Here is an 18,269-nt window from a genome sequence, read left to right as displayed (position 1 = left end):
CCTGTTGTGCTAGTGATATATATATATATATATAAATATATAAATATAAATATAAATAGTCTCCAAGATTCAAATGGGCTCCTATGCCCACCAGTTCTCTGGAGATGATTTTCTTACAAAAACCTTAACAGTGACTTCTTTTAAAAGGTCCAGGCTATCTGTGCTGTGGCCTGATCCCCTCAAGCTCCTTTCTCACTAGAAAAAGCTCTGTGAATTCCATAACCTGAATTTCAGCTCAGGTTATGAAGGACTTGTCCTCTGCTGCCACCAAGTGCAGTAAGAATAGAGGCCTCCATTTCCAGGCCACTAAGCATGGCTCCTACTCTTCAGAGGAACACCACTCAGAGTCAAGAAGGAAAAGAAGGTTGGTAGCATGATTCCAGACTGTGGGGTTGTGAGAGCTACGTCACAAGCACGAGAACCAGTTGCCCATGGAGACCAGCAGCACTGCTTGGCACAAGCAGGCTCCTGTTGCCCCTTCTCCTCTTCTCAAAGTCCCTTGTTTCTTGAAGTTGCTATAACTGTTATCGCAAACACTATAAAAATATCTTCTTGGGTTTTTGTAACCAATATACAGTGGGATATAGGAAATAAAAATATTCCAAGTATAAGGAAAAAAGATATGTGTTCTGCTTCTGCTGCCAAGAAAGACCTAACAAATGGCAAGGCCATTGATGGTTTGGAGAGATCTCCTTGACCACCTCCCTGCAGTGAGTACACTAAGCATGGGATTAGGCAGGAAAGAGGGAGCAGGACACAGGGACTGGCTAAAGGTACCAATGCTCCAAGCTGCTTGTTAAGAGATGTCAGATAGGTTCTCAGCAGTCTCTGATGCTCCCTAAGTCTTCCTTAAGCTTCAAAGAAGCCATCCCCTGATAATCTTCTACAAAGAGTACAAGCATAGTACTGAAAAGATAATTTAGTTGTAAAGAGGTCTAACCAAAGGGCATGAGGAGAGAGGGAGGGAGGAAAAGAGAGACAAGCGGACTAATATGGATGCTATATACACACATACACACAAACAGAGACACAGCCTACCAAGGCAACTAAGTCAAACACTGAGCTAGAGCATTCATCAGACATCGGCTATGCTGGATGCATCGGCTATGCTGGGCACTGTAATTCTGCAACTGTCTTACACAGACAAACTAAACTGACTTCACTGCTGTGTTGCATTCTCCAGGGAGGAGCTCAACTTTCGGTTGGTTTTGGAATGCAGAGAAGCCTTAGCATCCTCTTCGCTAACACATAAACAGTGAATACTAACACTTTGTACTTCTGAAATACATCCACAAGATTTTAAAGCTCTTCAAAAAGAAACCTTGAATCTATAAGGCCCCGCAGGAAAGCAAGAAGGATCCACTACCTAGCAGTCCTCATCTTCTCTCTCTCCTCTCAGGTACAAGACAGCCAGCACAGCCCTGGGAGGCAGCTGAGCCTGGGTGAGCCACACTGTAAGTTTTTCCTCACAAATGTAGAGTCAGCAAAGATCAGACTCCTTTCTTTATGGTCTGTAACCTCTTTCCATGGCAGACATGAAGACAGCCTCCCCCAGGCACAGGCTAATAACAACTGGTATAAAATGAGGAGGCTGGTTTATAGAGTTCTGGGCTCAGAGATATCTAATTTAGGCTCTGCCTTCCCTACCTTGGGGGCTTTCAATTTAGAGCTACTCTAAACAGAATGTGCTTGGGATTGTTGTTGCTGTTTTTTTTTTAAGGGCAAATTAAGTATCTTCTATTTAATTTGACCAAAAGATTAATGAATAAACTATTCGAGGACCCTGACCACAGTTAAAGGAAGCCTGCTCAGCCTAGACAGTCTGGCTAAAATTTAAAGGCCCGATGGAACACTCCCCAACACCGGACCACAGCTGAGAATTTTAAGCTCATTTTAACTGAAAACCATGCCTTATTCCAAACAAATCTCCTTTTTCTCTGGGGCTTAAGCATCACAATTATGTTGTGCGGAACAGATCTTTTCCTACTCACAGGTCCTGATAGAAATCTTACTACAGCAGGGTTTTGGGGTGCTAATCCTGCATCCAGTTCATTTCTCCAACAAGCACATTCAGGTGGACACATGGGTCAGGACAGAGAAATCAGTGGTTCATATGACCACCACCAGGCCCATTCCTCTTTAGTAAGTGATCCAGCAAGGAGTGAAACGTTTAACACAGATGATCCCTGGTTTCTTCCGCTTGGTTTTCTTTGTCTCCTGGGGGGGGGGGGGGGGTTGGGAGCCCAGGCAACCATTTCTGGAAGTGTATCACATGCACTCAGGACAAGTGTGCCTAGTGACCTTGGAGTGCTCAACCATCCTCTCAAGTCTGGGGATTCCTAAAGGACCAGCAGAACTCTTTGGTATGGACTGAGTACCCTCGCAAAAACAGAGTATAGACAAAACTGCTTTAAAAAAGAGGGGGGGTATACTTTGTGTGTGAGGTGCTTGCTGTCATGGCATTCACTAACTTATAAAATTAAGGCTGCTCTATGCTCAGGTTAAGAAATAAATCAAAGAAACTAACAAGAATTAAGCAGCTATTACTTTTTGAAGTGCACGGGGGTAGGGGGGTGGGGTGTTAAATGCAGACCTTTTACAAATGGTCAGCAAACTTCTGAGGGGGAGAAATATGACCAGACACATTCACAGAAGATGAGGGAAAACAAAGGACATTCAAGAACTGTATGTCGTGGAACCAAAGTGTGGTTCTCCATTTTCTTTTTAAAAGCTTATTTATTTTATGAGTATGTTTTGCTTGCTTGAAGGTATGTGCACCACGTGTATTCCTGATGTCCTCTGGAGGTAAGAAAAGGGTGTTGGATATCCTAGAACCAGAGTTACAGACGTGCATGAATCACCACGTGTATGCTGGGAACCGAACCCAGGTCCTCTAAGAGAGCAACAAGTGTCTAAATCAGTGAGCCATCTCTCCAGCGCCAGGATCTCAAAGTTCAGTCATCGTTTCCATTGTTGAAATTTTGTCCATAAGTAAACCAGAGGACAAAGACTCGGGAAACTTCCAGGGGAATGGGAGCTACACTTGCAGGACATTTCTTTTTTTGGGGGGGGAGGGGGTGGGGGGACAATTTGGGTAATGAACAGTTAGAATGGAAAAATGCAGAAAAGAGAGAAAAGTTAGGAGGAGGGCAGAGTGGAGAGAGAGGGAATCAAAACAAAAAAGGAAAGAGAAGAGTGATCCAAGACCGTGGAAACAGCTAACCAACAGAAGTGTGCTTTTCTTCTCCACGAATCACCACTGACAGCACAGGAATGCAGCCGGAGAAGCCTTGAAAGCGAGAGTTGTAAAGGCCAAGGGGAAACAAGCACTATCTGGTACAAAGTGTCATTACCCACAGTCATCCAGGACAGCTCTGCCCTGAGCCATCCCAGGGCTGACCCAGCCTGCAGGGCTGTGCCAGGCGACATGCTTAACCACAAGGCATCAGCTTAAGCCAATTGTGCAGCCACACAAAGCAGGGCTTGTCTGTAAAAGGAGAGATGGTTAAGAATGAAATCAGCTATTCCCTCTTTACCTTCTTGGGGTCAGGAGCTGGGCTGGGGCCAGTGCTGGACCTGGGGCTGGGGCTGGGGCTGGAACTGAGGCTGAGCCTGGGCATGGGCCTAAGGTTGGGGCTGGGCCTGAGGATGGGGCTGGTCCTGGGGCTGGGGCTGAGGCTGAGAAAGCTGCTTGAAGTATCAATACAGGATGTCAGTAAGTAGCTGGGTGTGGGGGGGAGACAGCCCCAGTGATTTTTCAGGGATCTAGAAGGGTACCAAGTAATGAAGGACAAACATTGCATTTGCAAGGCTTTCTTGGTTAGAGGCCAAAGCACCTCAGGACTGGACTCACTACTCTGAGCAATAGGAACTGACAATATCAGTGGCCATCAGAAGGACATGTTGAAGACTTTTCCCCCCTTTGTCTTCTCATGTTGAAGGTCTCCAAAGCTTGTTTGCCTGGAGCTCTGGCAAACACTAACACAAAAGAAAGTATGATGCAGGACTCTGCCCACTAAAGAAGAAGCAACAAACAGCCAAGAATAGAAACATATCTCCCTTACCTTCCTGGTTACAGCTGGATCCAGGTAGCCTTTGAGCTTCTGAATGTATGTATGGGGAGGGTTCTTTACCTGGAATCGCTCCTGCGGGACACACAAACTTAAGTAAACAGCGGAAACAGTATGAAGGAATACCACAGTCAGCCCCATGAAACACATGAGTGTCACTACTCATAACCAAACACAGCCCAGTGTGAATGTGGCTTTGCTCATAACTATCATGGGCTGGTTATATTCTGTCTGCATAGATCATGTGATCAATCTCTTTGCACAGGAGGAAACCATGACTGAAAAAAAATGCAGTATTGTCTTTCATAACACAACTAGTGAGTGATACAGTGAACCTGAACCCATGTCCTCCCAAATCTAGAATGTGGGCTGCTTTCCCTGCAGGCTATGCAGCTGCCACTCGAAGAATAATGTTTTGCCCATTGCTTTTCATATTTCCTGTGTACTTCTAGTGAGTTCCTTGAGATATCTTCAACGCTGGCAAATCTTTCACTTTGGAATATGTTACCTTTAAAAATAACCATATTTGAGTCAAGACTGGATAAAACCAATTTCTTTTGAAAATGAGTAATGAATTGCTGAAAGGGTAGATGGAATGTGGGAACATTTATGGGAGTACGTGAACACGCATGCATGTTATCATTACTAGGTTCCTAAAGTGGACTCCAAATTGAAGATCCCAAACACACACCCACATACGCATATATATACACACACACACACACACAAATGAACACAAGAACACACATGCATGCAAACACATGTGATGATCAAAGCCAAGGTCAAAGACTGAAGGAAGAAAGGTTCAAACTCAGGAAGGGAAATTCTGAGGGGGGCTATATGGGCCTGAGCAGCTGAATATATGTTGTGTTTTACAAGTATGAAAAATTTAGGCCAGGTGGTGGTAGTGCACACCTTTAATCCCTGCACTCAGGAGGCAGAGGCAGGCAGATCTCAGTGAGTAAATGTTATATAGTAGTGTAATATAATTAATTATAAAATAATTGGTTATTTTATAATGATTATAAAAATTCCCAATAATAATTTTTAAAAGGACATGAATTCGAAAGGGAGCAGTGGATATGGGCAATATTAAAAAGAGGAAGGAAGGAAGGAAATGATGCAATTATAAATTAATTAAAAATAAACCTTAGGGGTTGGGGAATTAGGTCAGTAGTAGAGCTTGCCTAGCAAGTACAAGGCCCTGGGTTCAGTCCTCAGCTCTGGGGGGAAAAAGACAAGAAATAAATAAAATTTAAAAGAAAATACCATATTGTTTAAGATTTTATAATTGAGTAAGCAGCTTGTAGTGAAACACTTTATTAATATTTCCTCTTCATTCAAAAAAGATCAGATATAAGCTGTGTCTCTATAGAGCTAAAGAAGAAAACAGCACACTGTCGTTAATTATTACACATCCCTGGGGAGAGATTAGAAAACTTCTCATTGGTAAAGGAAATGTTCTTCATTCTAGTCTGGGAACATAATCACCTTTTCATCCAGGGTCGAACTTTGTTTCTCAAGGATTAACCTATCTGTAAATGACACTTTATTCTTTAAATGGCTTAGCTCATTCAAGACTATTTACTGGTAGGTAGTTATATTAAGTATTATATAGATAAGAGAATGGAAAGTGAGTGAGTGAGTGAATTCCCTGGTGTCATCTAGAATGATATGTATTGTATCTGTAGACTGATATGTATTGCATACATAGGGTATACACATTATATTATATGCAAGATCCATGTATTACATGAAAGATTCAGGCTCAAGTTTCCAACTCTCTGACTCTTGTTCTTTTTTCTATATTATATAAGCATGTGCATCTTGAATTTCATAGAATAAATTTTTTTCAAGTGAAACAATCTGTGGGTGTGGAAACATGTTATCTCAGCTACTTACAAATCTGAGGCAGGAGGATTGTGAATTCCAGTCCTGCTTGGGCAGTGCTGTAAGCCTCCATCTCAGCAAAAACAAAAGTAGAGCAGAAACCTGTTCTATCTTCGTTAATGTCACTAAATAGAACGGTGTTTGTTCAGAGAACTGAGTTTCTTTTGGAGCTCAGATCTGTCATGTGTCTCAAAATTTCAGTGTCAAGTATGTTTTGTTTTTGAGACAGGGTGAAGTCTTCCTACATCAGCCTCCCATGCACAGGGACTACAGGCATTTGACACCATGCAACAAAAGATGAGCTTCTGAGAGTCTAAAAATACCCCACAAGCAACAAGAAACACTCTGCCCAGGGCAGAGGTACAGCAGGCTTGCTGCACGTGTAAATTGGTCAAATTCATGTCAGTACTGAGGGCACCTGCTGCTGAGCCTATGCTAGGCCCCTCGAGTCCACAGCTGTCTACCGCCTTCATAATTACATTTCTCATTAAGTGCCCCACCCCCAAAGGTGAGTCTGCTTAGGCAGACCTGCTCTGCAGATAAGAGAAAGGATAAAGAATTTACTATACGCCACTTAGTGGCTAGGGATCAAGTTCACTGCCACCAGAATGAAAAAAGCAAGGCCATTCCTGAAGGAACTAAATGGTGGGGGCCACAACACGAGTGTATTGAGTAATTAGGGGTCACAGCACTTGAAGCCCAGCTATGCTGAGGACTTGTCTGGGACATTCAGAAAAGCAGCATTAGTTCCTTTCAAAGCAGCTGAACTGTTTTCTTGGGTCCCACTGTCACCTTGAACATGTAAATCTAAGGAAGCTGCTCATTGAAGGCCTTCAGGTGGAAAGGTTCAGAATCGGGCACTCCACTCACTTAGAAAACTATTTGCAAACTTTATACCTTCTCTGTTTTTGTGGATCATTACAGGGGAAATTGAGGTTAATCTGGTGTGAACCGGATTTATAAAAAGCAATGTTTCAATCATTTCTACTCCACAAACAGTATTTGAATAAATAATCCTAAAATTAAACAAAATTCCATTCAGCTTTGTCTTATACCTTACTATTCTGAGACCTAATGATATTTTAGCAAAACATCTGAACAAGAGTTTGCCAAGAAATGAATATCTGTTAAGATACACACTGACTGCCGAGTCTCTCCCCAATCTGGTCCTATTTCAGGAGTGTATAATAGAGCTACACACATTGCTTCAAGAGCCCTAGTGAATTACAAGCCAGTACTATGCTATTTTAATGTTTTTATTATACTGACTCCACAATAATTCACACAAGTGAAAACTCAGGAAGAACTTTCCTTGTTATATAAGCTTACTACACGTGTTCTATTTATTGCTCTTTTCCTTGAAATTAGAATTAGTTTGGACTTGGTATTATTTCCAAAGGCTAAGCAAGCAAACTGTGGTCTCCACTAAGCCACAGTTACAACCAGTATAATTGCCATTAGTGAGTTTAATCTGCAAATTAGTTCTAATCTGCTTGATGCTAAGTGACGGACAGTGAGAGGAACACTCCATGTCTTCTAGGGGATCATGTCACTCTCTCAAACGGGAAATTCTGACATTAGCAATCACAGAAAAGTTGAAAGGAAATAGTGCAATAGTGTACATGATTTACTGTATAGGAAAGGTTAAGTGTGCACTGACCAAGGGTGGGTGGGTTCAAGAGCAATCAGTGTTCCTTAGCCTGAGGAACTATTGTAAACTGAACCACACTAGCCCTCACAGAGCTAACGACTTATGCAAATGAAGAATAATTCACATAAGTGGACCTAGACTCCCAGGGAATGAACAAAAGTCCCAAAAGAACATACATTTTTTTTTATTTCCAAAACAATCACAAATTCCAGAGAGGTTGGTATATGGCACCACCTCTAGAAGGGATACATACGAGCATGGAGAGCACAATGAGACAAGAGAGGACAATGGAGGAAAATGTGGGGCGAACGTTTAAACCCTTACCCACTTGGTCTAACAGTTGGTGAAGAAGCCAGCGCCATAGGGCAGTAGTTCTCAACTTTGGGGTCACGACCCCTTAGGGGTCACATATCAGATATCCTACATATAAGATATGTGGTGATATATTGTGTACCCCAATAAAACTTGCTTGAAGATCAGAGGACAGAGCCAGCCACTAGATTAAACATAGAAGTCAGGCAGTGGTGGTACACACCCTGAATCCTATCATTCGGGAGGCAGAGATCAGTTTGGATCTTTGTGAGTTCAAGGCCACACTGGAAACAGAGCCAGATAGTGGTGGCATACACCTTTAATCCCAGTACTGGGAAGCACACAGGAAGTGATGTCTGGGCAGAGAAAGGTATATAAGGCGTGAGGAAACAGGATCTCTCTCTTTAGACTGAGGATTCCGTAGAAGTAAGAGCTAGTGGCTGGCTGTTCTGCTTCTCTGATCTTTCAGCTTTCACCCTGATATCTGGCTCTGGGTTTTTTATCAAAAGACCATCTTAAAATTCGAACAACCAAGATATTGACATTACAATTCATAACAGTAGCAAAACTAAAATTATGAAGCAGCAATGAAATTAATTTTATGGTGGGGGGGTCACCACACCACGAGGAACTGTATTAAGGGGTCACAGCATTAGGAAGGTTGAGAACCACTGACCTAGGAGAAGCCAATCTAGCTTTACACCTGTTCAGAAGAGCCCCTCTAGGGGCTATTAGATTTTAAAAAGCATTCTGCAAAGCAAGCCCCTTCCTTGGAACATTTTAAATCCTGCTATCCTATCTAGATTCCCAATTTGAAGGTATTCACATGAATATCAATTTTTAATGGTCATTTTATTCCTCCACTCATTCAGAACACATAATAGAAAACACTATTATTTTAAAACTCAGAGAGAAATAAATTCAATTCTTCAATTCCAGGGTGTTAAATGTCGTGTCTGTGATAGAGCACACAGAGTTCTAATACAAAGTTGACTATGATAAGAGCCATATGTGATCCTCCTCAGTTCAAAGAGAGGTGAGGCATTTTCCAACTGTGCTGATCAAAGGGATCTCCCTGGAGAAAGAGGGTTTGGATTGAATGTTGAAAGAGAGGCAACACAGAGCTATCCTGAGTCTGTGTGTGCAAGGCAGGAGACAAAAAAGTGTTCCAGATGAGCCTGGAACAAAGGCAGAAGTGCGTGGAATGTAACTTCAGGGGCTTTAAAAAAGCCAGGTCTCAGGACCTTGGTGCAGGAAAAGTCACGGCACAGAGAATCTCAGGCCAGCACTGGAGCAGACAAGAGAGGGTGCCAGATAATGAGCTAGTGAAGAGCGGATCGTCAACAGGGTCAACGCAGAATCTTAACTAACAGAAATACATATGGACAAAACTGTACAACTCTCCTCTCTCGTCTCCCAACATTAAGAGCTGTCCTTTTCTGCCTAAAACTAGAACTGAAAAATCAGCACGCCAGATTCCTTCACCAGCCATGATTTCTTGGAGAGCTTTGAAGTATTCTTCAGTTCAATAGGAAATCACTTTCCTAGTCAGGGCAAGGGGGGCAGGGCATTCAAGTGTTCCATTACAGCTCTCAGACTGAAAACAACTTTGATGAGGCTTTCCCAAATGATCTCTGTTATTTAGACTAGCAAAAGCTTCTTCTAGCTCAATCTAGTTCAACAGGGCTTTTTTGATCAAAACATTCTATAACTCATTTTCTAATGTGTTGGATTAATTAGGCTTGCTTAATCCTATTAATCACTCATCATTTTTTCTCAATTTAAGTGTTCCCACTGAATTTTTTGATCTTGTGATAGAAGAGGCCACCCTGACAAAATTGGTCGGCGATTTCAGGTGGTCCCAATCACAAAGTCGACCACCACAGTGCCTGGAACACAGCAGTGTTCACCATAAATCCTTGTTATTGTGACTGCAGATCTAGGAACTAGACACAATAGTGCAATGTCAAATTGGCCCTGGAACAAGCTTCCAATTAACCTCCAAATTCTTTGTTCTCCTATTTCAACAACCAAAGATTTCCTTTTAGATTGATATTTCTTAAAACACAAACAACCAAAACCCTTTACCTACTACAAGTGGGGGTGCTTATTAAACTACAAATTCTCTTCACCTAATCCATCAACTACCTAGGAATCTGCATTGTCTTAAGTTCTCCATATATGTAATCTAGACAGGAAAGCTTATTAAGTACAGATTTATACCTTAGCTTCTACTCACAATTACTGAATTCCTGTCTTTATTTGATCTGCAAAGTAAATAGGTGTGCCTGCCAAGTGGAGATAGAGGAAGATATTGAAATGTAGCTGATCTATCACTATAGTCTACGCATTCATGAACATTTTCCAAAATGGCTGGGGAATAATATGGGGTGGGGAGCTAACGACAGAGGACTTGCCTCGCATCTGAGAGGCTCTGCAGCAGATATGGAGTACTATTTGTTTTAAAGCCTTGATTCTTCATCTGAAAAGTGGAGCTATGAAACCTTCTATCCATTTATTACACAGCCCAAGAACTTTACTTAAGGATACCTTCAGAGTAGACTAAAGACTGAGGGTCATTAAGAGTCCTTCAGAGGTGATCATGTATCATAAAATAAAACACTGGGTAGCAGGAACAGGGCTCTAATGAAGATGGAGGGAAGGAGGAGGTAGAAGAGGAAGAGAGGGAGGGAAACGGAAAGAAAGATCTTGATCAGTGAAGTGAGCCTCTGGGCATGTCTGTGATAGCCTTTTCAGAGAGGATTAGGTCATGAGAGCTGTGACTTACTGAATGAATTAACCCTTCAAGAATTCATAATATGATGCTACTGTTCAGAGATGATGAAAGGGAGCAGGTCACTGAAGGAGAACACTTGGTGCCTAGATCTCAACTGCATTCCCTCTCATCCTCTGCTTCTGGCCACTGTGATTCGGATTGCTCTAAGCTGCCATGCTGTCCCCATCCCCATCCCCATGACAGACACCTTGAAAATGTGAACCTAGAAAAGCATTTTCTCCCTTTAAATTGTTTATAGCAGGTATTTTGACACAGCAATGCAAAAGTCTCCCCAACCCACCCCCAAGCAGCCTCAAGTCTGTGTTTCTATCTTCAGATCACAAGATTAGGTAAACAGTCTCATTCTTTGCTTATATAATCAAGATCAGTCATTAGACCAAGTACTCAGGGAATACTTAAGAAGGTAAGGTAAAAAGGGGGGGGGGGGTTGAAAGTACGCCCTACTAAATGGGTCTCTGTAGAGGACATGTGCTGGCTAAGCGCACCTCCACCTGTGAGCAATGTCCATCCTATAAGACTTTAGATTTTGAAAGCTATCCTTTAAGGAGAGCATCATCAACAACTGGGTGGTGATGTCACTGAGAAGAAACAAGCAGTGGCTTCCAGGAAAACACCTGAAGATGACACCTTAGTGCCTTGAACTGAACTGATTTCACTTGATCTCCAAAGCTAAGCAGGTGCTGACCTAGGTTTCACTTACATGGCAGAAACTCCTTCATCACCACGGTATTCCGGTAACTGATGGTTGCTACATCCTTTGGTCTTGTCCACCACAAGCATTCACCATGGTATAAAGTCTCTCCCTACCTTTCATATCAGTGTCCTCTTAGAAAACACCAAGCCATGTTACTAATCAAGTTTCCGATTGTCCGGCTGCATCTCCAGTATCTACAGGATCATTAGAAATAAAATCAAGTCACGCAGCTCTCCTCTATGTAAGCAAAATAAGCTTGTCTCACTGCTGCAGTGAGGACTCCAACACTTCCCTTGAAAGCTCTTCCTGAATGCCAGGTGACAGAGGACGCAGAACTGAGAGCTCTGTTTCATGTGCAGACTCCATGACGTTGAGTTTCTCTGAAGGATGCTGTGCACAACACCTAGCATGTCACTCTCATGGTGCCAGCACCATACGCTGAGTTAACGGTGACCCAGGAGCCAGCATTACAAGGTGTTCTGAGGTCACCTGCTGGCAATTTTAGCAAAACACTGAAGAAGGAAAAAACCAAAACACCTCAACTATTCACAAGACATTCAGAAGTTATTTTTCTTTTCTTTTCTTTTTTTTGTGAAAGATGAGAAAAACCAGGTTTCCACTACAAAGACTGAATTTCATATCCAAGTGCTAAGACAATATAAAGCAGTATTTGTACACTTCTGAAATTCTTAGCTAACATACTTAAATGTCCCCAAATTTACTGTGTGCCTGGCTCTCCACTCAGTGGTACACTGATTGCCTGGTATATGAGATGAGGTGTCTACCATCACAAACATAAATAAATAGTGCAATAAAATAAATTTTGATTGAAAAGTCACTTCCAGTCAAACATACAATACTTCAATTGTTATGTTCTCCATATCCTGTGACAGTGTCCCCAGGACTACAAAATATGCCTTTATAATAAAGTGTATTTCAAACCACATAAACAAGTCGTTTATTTCATGCCACATGACTCAGGCAATAAACCAATTTGTGGGTTTTTTTCCTCCCAATCTTTCTTTTTTACTTTTTTCCTAAAAGGCTGGGTGGATTCTGGCCTCAAATTCACTATGTAGCCAATCTCCTCCTAAGTGCTGGAATTCTACATGTTCATTTTAAAGAAAGAAAAAAAAAAGGAAGGTACAATTCCATTCATATTACCAGTTACCAGGCAAGAAGGTAACCAATACTATGTTCTTTGGGGCAAAAGGAAGCCTAAGGCTTTGAGTCAGACAGCCTCTGGCAGCTAGCTCTAGCCATGGATGCCAAACAGTACTTCTGACCAAGCATTGTGTCACAGGACATGCTCAGACAGCACTAATAAGCTGGCCACTCACCTGTGATGCCAGTATTGGGGGGCTTAGGCAAAGTCCTGCTGAGTTCAAAGCCAGCCTGGAATAGATTCTCTCAGGAAAATGAGGGGTGGTAGGAAGGAAAGGGGAGGGGAGGGGAGGGGAGGGGAGGGGAGGGGAGGGGAGGGGAGGGGAGGGGAGGAAGAGAGTGAGGAAGATCAATATATTCCTTTCTCTTTAGGCCATTTCTCTCCCTTTCCTTGCTCCTCACTCTATCCCTACGTGGAAAGGCAGCACCTCCCCACTCTCTACCAAGCCGTATGACAAGGAACACTTCAGAAAAGGAAAGACACAAACTCAATTCTAAGTTCACAACATTTTCCAGGACTCTAGCAATAGTAAAACCCAAAACTCTCCATCCCCGGGGAGCTGGCATCTGCTCCTTTGATGGCTTCTCCAGGGTTCTAGAAGAAGCAGTTGCAGACCTGGAACGAGTCCTAATGGACAGGGAAGGACCCTGGAGAGGAAACCGAAAGAAACCTGTCTTCTTGGCAACAGCAACAGTAACTAAATGAGAACCTCTGCTGAGACCGGAAGACCTTGAGAAAAGAAAGATGGGCCCTTCAAAGTCTCAAACAAAAGATAACACAGGATAAAAATATCTTTGAGAAAACAAAAAGAACTGGTAAAAAAAAAAGAACTGTGCTCCATAGTCAGTTCTTGCCTGGCACACTGCTGGAACAGAGCGGACAAATTGATAACAGTAACCATTTTAAGTATTTCCCCAACCCAGTGAATTACCATGAAGTATCTGTCTGGGGAAACTCATCCACACCTCTGCACCTCATTCTGCATTCTCTAATGACTAACCTTCTATTGAACTAATAGCTTTAAAATGTGTCTGCTTAAATCTGGGTGGGTATGACAATTCCATAGATGAGTACTCTATCTACATCATTTCAACCCCCTTTCTGCCTTCCAACTCCTCCTCGTTATCCCAACTCCATCTCAAATTCATGAGCACTTCTCCCCACCTCTCTCCCCACACACACTCCCTCACACATGCATGAATACAACCTGCTAAATTCATTCGTATTGCTCATATATGCATGTGTTTAGGGCTGACCATTTGGGATAGGATAACTTGCCAGGGGTTCATCCCTGTAGAAGACTGATTCTCCCTTTCTCAGTAGCCATTAATAGCCTGTAGTTCTTCATCTAGTGGTGGGGCCTTGTGAGATGTCTCCCAAACGCACTGGCATATCAACTAGAGTGTCGGTGTGTTGGTTTGTCAGTCCTATTTTTGGGATTTCATGGCTGCAGCTTCCCTGTACTATAAAGAAGATACTATTTACCAGCAGAAGACCTAGCCCTCTGGCTCTTACAGTCTTTCTGCCCCCTCTTCCATGACATCTCTCAGGCCTTAGGTCTAGAGTTGTATTGTTGGTGCATCAATTAGGGATGGGCACACCACAGTCAGCTACAGCTCTCTATATTTTGACCAGTTGTGAATTTCTGTAATGTTCTCTGTCTGCTCTAAAAGAAGCCACTTTAATGAGGGGTAAGGGTTACATTTACCTGTGCTATAAGAATAAATCTTTAGAACACAGAAATTAGACATTTAGGAAAGCACAGTAGTAGATTCTCCTCTAGAGTTCATGACCCCAACAGCGACTGTTAATTACCTAGGTTTACAGTACGAGGCATGAAGTCCCTCTGACTGAGTGGGCCGTACGTCCATTAAACAGCTCTTGGTTGCCCCCACTATTGTACCACAGGGGATATATCTTGCCATGCTGCTTGCTGTTGTGCTGGTAGGCCGACAGCCCGACTGCTTTTCTCCCATTGCAGCTTACATAACACCGTCAGATAGTATGAGAGTTGAACAGTCCTCAAGAAGAGGCTTCCGGGTCAGTTCCAGCTTGACTCCTCCAAGTACCGTATGCGGAGTATGCAGTGTCTTCTTCAACAGGGTCTTACCTTCAGGTTATAGAAGGCAACCAAGAGCAATGACAACGGCCTATATTTTGGGGGAGTTTGGGGAGTCTCTTGGACTCCTCTGACAATTCAAAGGGAGATTTCCCATACCTGATACTGGAGATTTTGTTATATAAATAAACATAAGTTTCTCTATGGCTTTTTCAATTATCCTTTGTATTATTTATCTTTCTTCCCTCCTCTTTTACTCTCAGCTCCTCCTCCAAAATTAAAGCACCCCCCCCATTTTGCCATCCCTCCTTCACAGTGCCTGTGTCCTGCTGCACCCTCTCTAGAGTACCTTTCCCCATTCATGGTCCTTTTTATTATCTTGGTATCTGTGGTTCCTCCATGTTGTATACTCATATCTACAGATTCAGAGCTAGGATCCACAATTAAAGAACACATGCAATGCTTATCTTTCTGGGTTGGGTTACTTCACTCAGTTGAATATTTTATAGTTCTATCTATTTACCTACAAATTTCATGACCATTTTTCTTTACAGCTGAATAGGATTTGGTTGTATATATGTACCACATCTTCTTTATCCACTCATGTGTTGAAGGACATTTGGGTGTCCCCAATCCTAGCTAGTGTGACTGGAGCATCAGTGAACATGGTTGAGCAAGTATCTGCAGGGTAGAACATCAAGTCATATGCCATATTGGGCAGATACCAAGGAGTGGTACAGCTGAGTCATGGTGGATCTATTTCAGTTTCTTGAGAATTCTCCACAGTGGTTGCAATCCCAGTTGCAGTGAATGGGTATTTCCTTTTCCTCACAACCTCACTAGCAATTATTGCCAGTTGTCCTCTTGATCTTCGCAATACTGACTAGTGCAAGATAAAATCTTAGAGTAGTTTTAATTAGCATTTCCCTAATTGCTAAAGATGCAGAACACTGTTTGAGATTTGTCCTAGCTATTTTTATTCTTTCTTTGGAAAATTCTATATTCAGATCTGTAGCCCAACTTTTTAATTTAGTCATTTGTTTTCTTGACTCGTTGTTTTAGGTCTTTGTATATCCTGGATATCAGTCCTCTGTCTGATGTGTAGTTGGCAAAGATTCCCCTCCATTCTATGGGCTTCCTCTTCGCTTGATTGTTTCCTTAGCTGTACAGGTTTTCATTTCCATTTGCCAGCACTGGCCTTAGTTCCTGAGCAAATGGAGTCCGATCCAGAACATCCTCTCTTACACCTGTATCTTACAGCGCACTACCCATGCTTCCTAGCAGTTCCAGGGTTTCAGGCTTCACATCAAAGTCTTTGATCCATCTGAAGTTGATTTTTGTGCAGGTGAGAGATGTGGGTCTAATTTCAAGCTTCCACATGAGACATCCAGTTCTCCAAGCATCGTTTGTTAAAGAGGCTGTCTTCTCTCCAGTGTGTATTTTTGGCATCTTTGTCAAATATCAGATGGCAAAGGGTCATTTTGTTTTCTCAACTTTGAAACATTTATTTACTTATCCAACAACCAGTTTATATTAATGTCTCAGGAAAACACATCATTAATGAATAGCTACAGAATTCTATGGAGTTCAGTGTTTGAGCATGTGAAAAATAAATTTTGATATAAATTCAGCCTAAAACAAATGGGTTAACCAAATCTAGCCACTATGGCAAAGACACTAGTAGCCGTTCCCTGAACGGCTTCCCGGGCCTTCAACTGTCATTGTTCTCCATGGCCTGTTCAAAAGAATAAGAGTGCATAGCAGGTGTGCTTCTGTCTCTCCCAAATGTCATCCCATGGGTACATCTGTCTGTCCACTGTGTCACAGGTTAGGAGGTGGTACCCTCCCCAGGTGAAGATGAAGCTACATATTCAAAATAGCTTCATATGGGACAATAATGACATATAATTTTGCCCTTGATAACCAACAATATCCAACTTTGGGTCTCATAAATAAAAAGCTTATTAGAGAAATCATTATTTATCTTGGCATCTGAAGTAGTTTAAACAGTGGCCCCCTAAAGTCTGTGCCCATACTCTGGGCCCTACACCAGTGAATATGATAATTGGAAAAAAGAGGTCCCAACAGATGTAATGAAATTAAGGATCTCAGTGTTGGACTATTCTAGTAGGCCTTGAATCCAAAAGCCCTCATATAAGACAAAATAAGAAAAAAGATACAGATACAAAGAAGAAAAAGGCCATGTGAAAAATGGAAGCAGATGCTGCACACAAAGCCAGCAGGCACAGAGTACCCAAGGCTGCCAGAAGCTGGGACTAGCAAGGGCAGCATCTCCTCCAGGAACTTTGAAAGAACAGGGCCCAGTTAGCACCATGATTTCAGGTCTTTTGGTTTCCAAAACTACAAGAATAAATTTCTGTTGTTTTAAGCCATCAAAACAGATACTTTTGTAACACACAAAACGACGAAGAACATGTATACTTCATTAATTTTATTAGTAGTGGTTTGGGTGGCAAAGACAGTCATGTTGTGCTTAGGAATTTTTGTTTGGACTTTTTATACTTTCTTTGTTCACTGCTGGGGGACAGAACGCAAGGACTCCTGCAGCTGACCAAGCACTGTACCACTGCATGATGTACGCCCTCATCCACAAAACCCTCTCATATGATGAGAAAAAAATAACTACAGGAGAGTTACACATTTCAATATAAAATTGATACATATCAAGCCAAAGAGATTAGGTTGATAATAGAAATTTACTTGGAAATATCAGAATGAACTCACAATTTTTGGATTTATTTTTAAAGTGTAAACACAAGCTGGGAAGAAAATCTGTCCAGTCCTTGCCAATCTCACATTTTCATCTATTTCATACCCCAAGGGGAGGGAAAAGAGGGCTCCTCCTTGAAGAAATGCTTGGTTTAAAGGGCAAAGAACTTACAAGTCAAACCTAGCGTTATTTTTGTAGCCTAAAATGATTTCTTAGGGATTAGTACAGTTGTGTCAAAAACGTCTGCATGAATTTCCCACCAGTCAAAGAAGTGATAACGTCTCAGTTCTATCAAGATTGACACAAAATGATGAAAATCCAAGAATTCTGAGTGACACTCCACAGAAGAAGGCAAAGAAAACTCATCAGTTACTTCTTTGAGTTATCTATTAAACCAAATCCTTACTCTGAAAAAATGGCAACAGAGACAAAAAAAAAAGTCAGAAATGATATGTCAGGGCGAATGAAAGCCCAGCTGTAAGTGTTAGCTGCTAACCATGCTGGCTTTTGTCACCTTGACATAAATCAGGGTCATCTGGGAAACAGGAATCTCAAGTGAGAAAAGGCCTCCATCAGACTGTCAAGAGGCAAGTCTATGGGAGCATCCATGACTGCTGATTGATGAGGGTGGTTAGGCCTACCATGTGAAGTATCATCCCTGGACAGGAGGTCCTGGTTGTATAAGAAAGCAGGCTGAGCAAACCAATGGGAGCAGGCCAGTACACAACATTCCTCCATGGTCTCTACTTCATTTCCTGCCTTGAGCTGGCTGGCCATCTGTCTCCCCTTTCCCAGCACTGATATTGATTCCAAGTATACACCACTGGGACCCCACCCCACCCCTGCTCCCTCACCACCACTCACCCCCACCCCCACTCCCCCAAAGTTCTAGACTCAGGT

At 42.3% G+C, this 18,269-nt stretch overlaps 1 protein-coding gene across 4 annotated transcripts in view; it reads right to left on the bottom strand.

The window, feature by feature from the left end:
- Fmnl2 (formin like 2) overlaps positions 1 to 18,269 on the bottom strand; it is a 295,345-nt gene that overhangs the window by 93,783 nt on the left and 183,293 nt on the right. For all 4 annotated transcript variants that reach the window (XM_059260472.1, XM_059260470.1, XM_059260468.1 and 1 more), the window contains exon 3: positions 4,065 to 4,145. In XM_059260472.1, the coding sequence (XP_059116455.1) occupies positions 4,065 to 4,145 (81 nt within the window). The remainder of the gene's footprint in view (positions 1 to 4,064; positions 4,146 to 18,269) is intronic.

Source organism: Peromyscus eremicus, chromosome 4 (genome assembly GCF_949786415.1).
Source record: "Peromyscus eremicus chromosome 4, PerEre_H2_v1, whole genome shotgun sequence".
Lineage (NCBI taxonomy): Eukaryota > Metazoa > Chordata > Mammalia > Rodentia > Cricetidae > Peromyscus > Peromyscus eremicus.
Note: the sequence above shows the minus strand (reverse complement) of the source record. Positions and strands in the feature narration are given on the sequence as shown.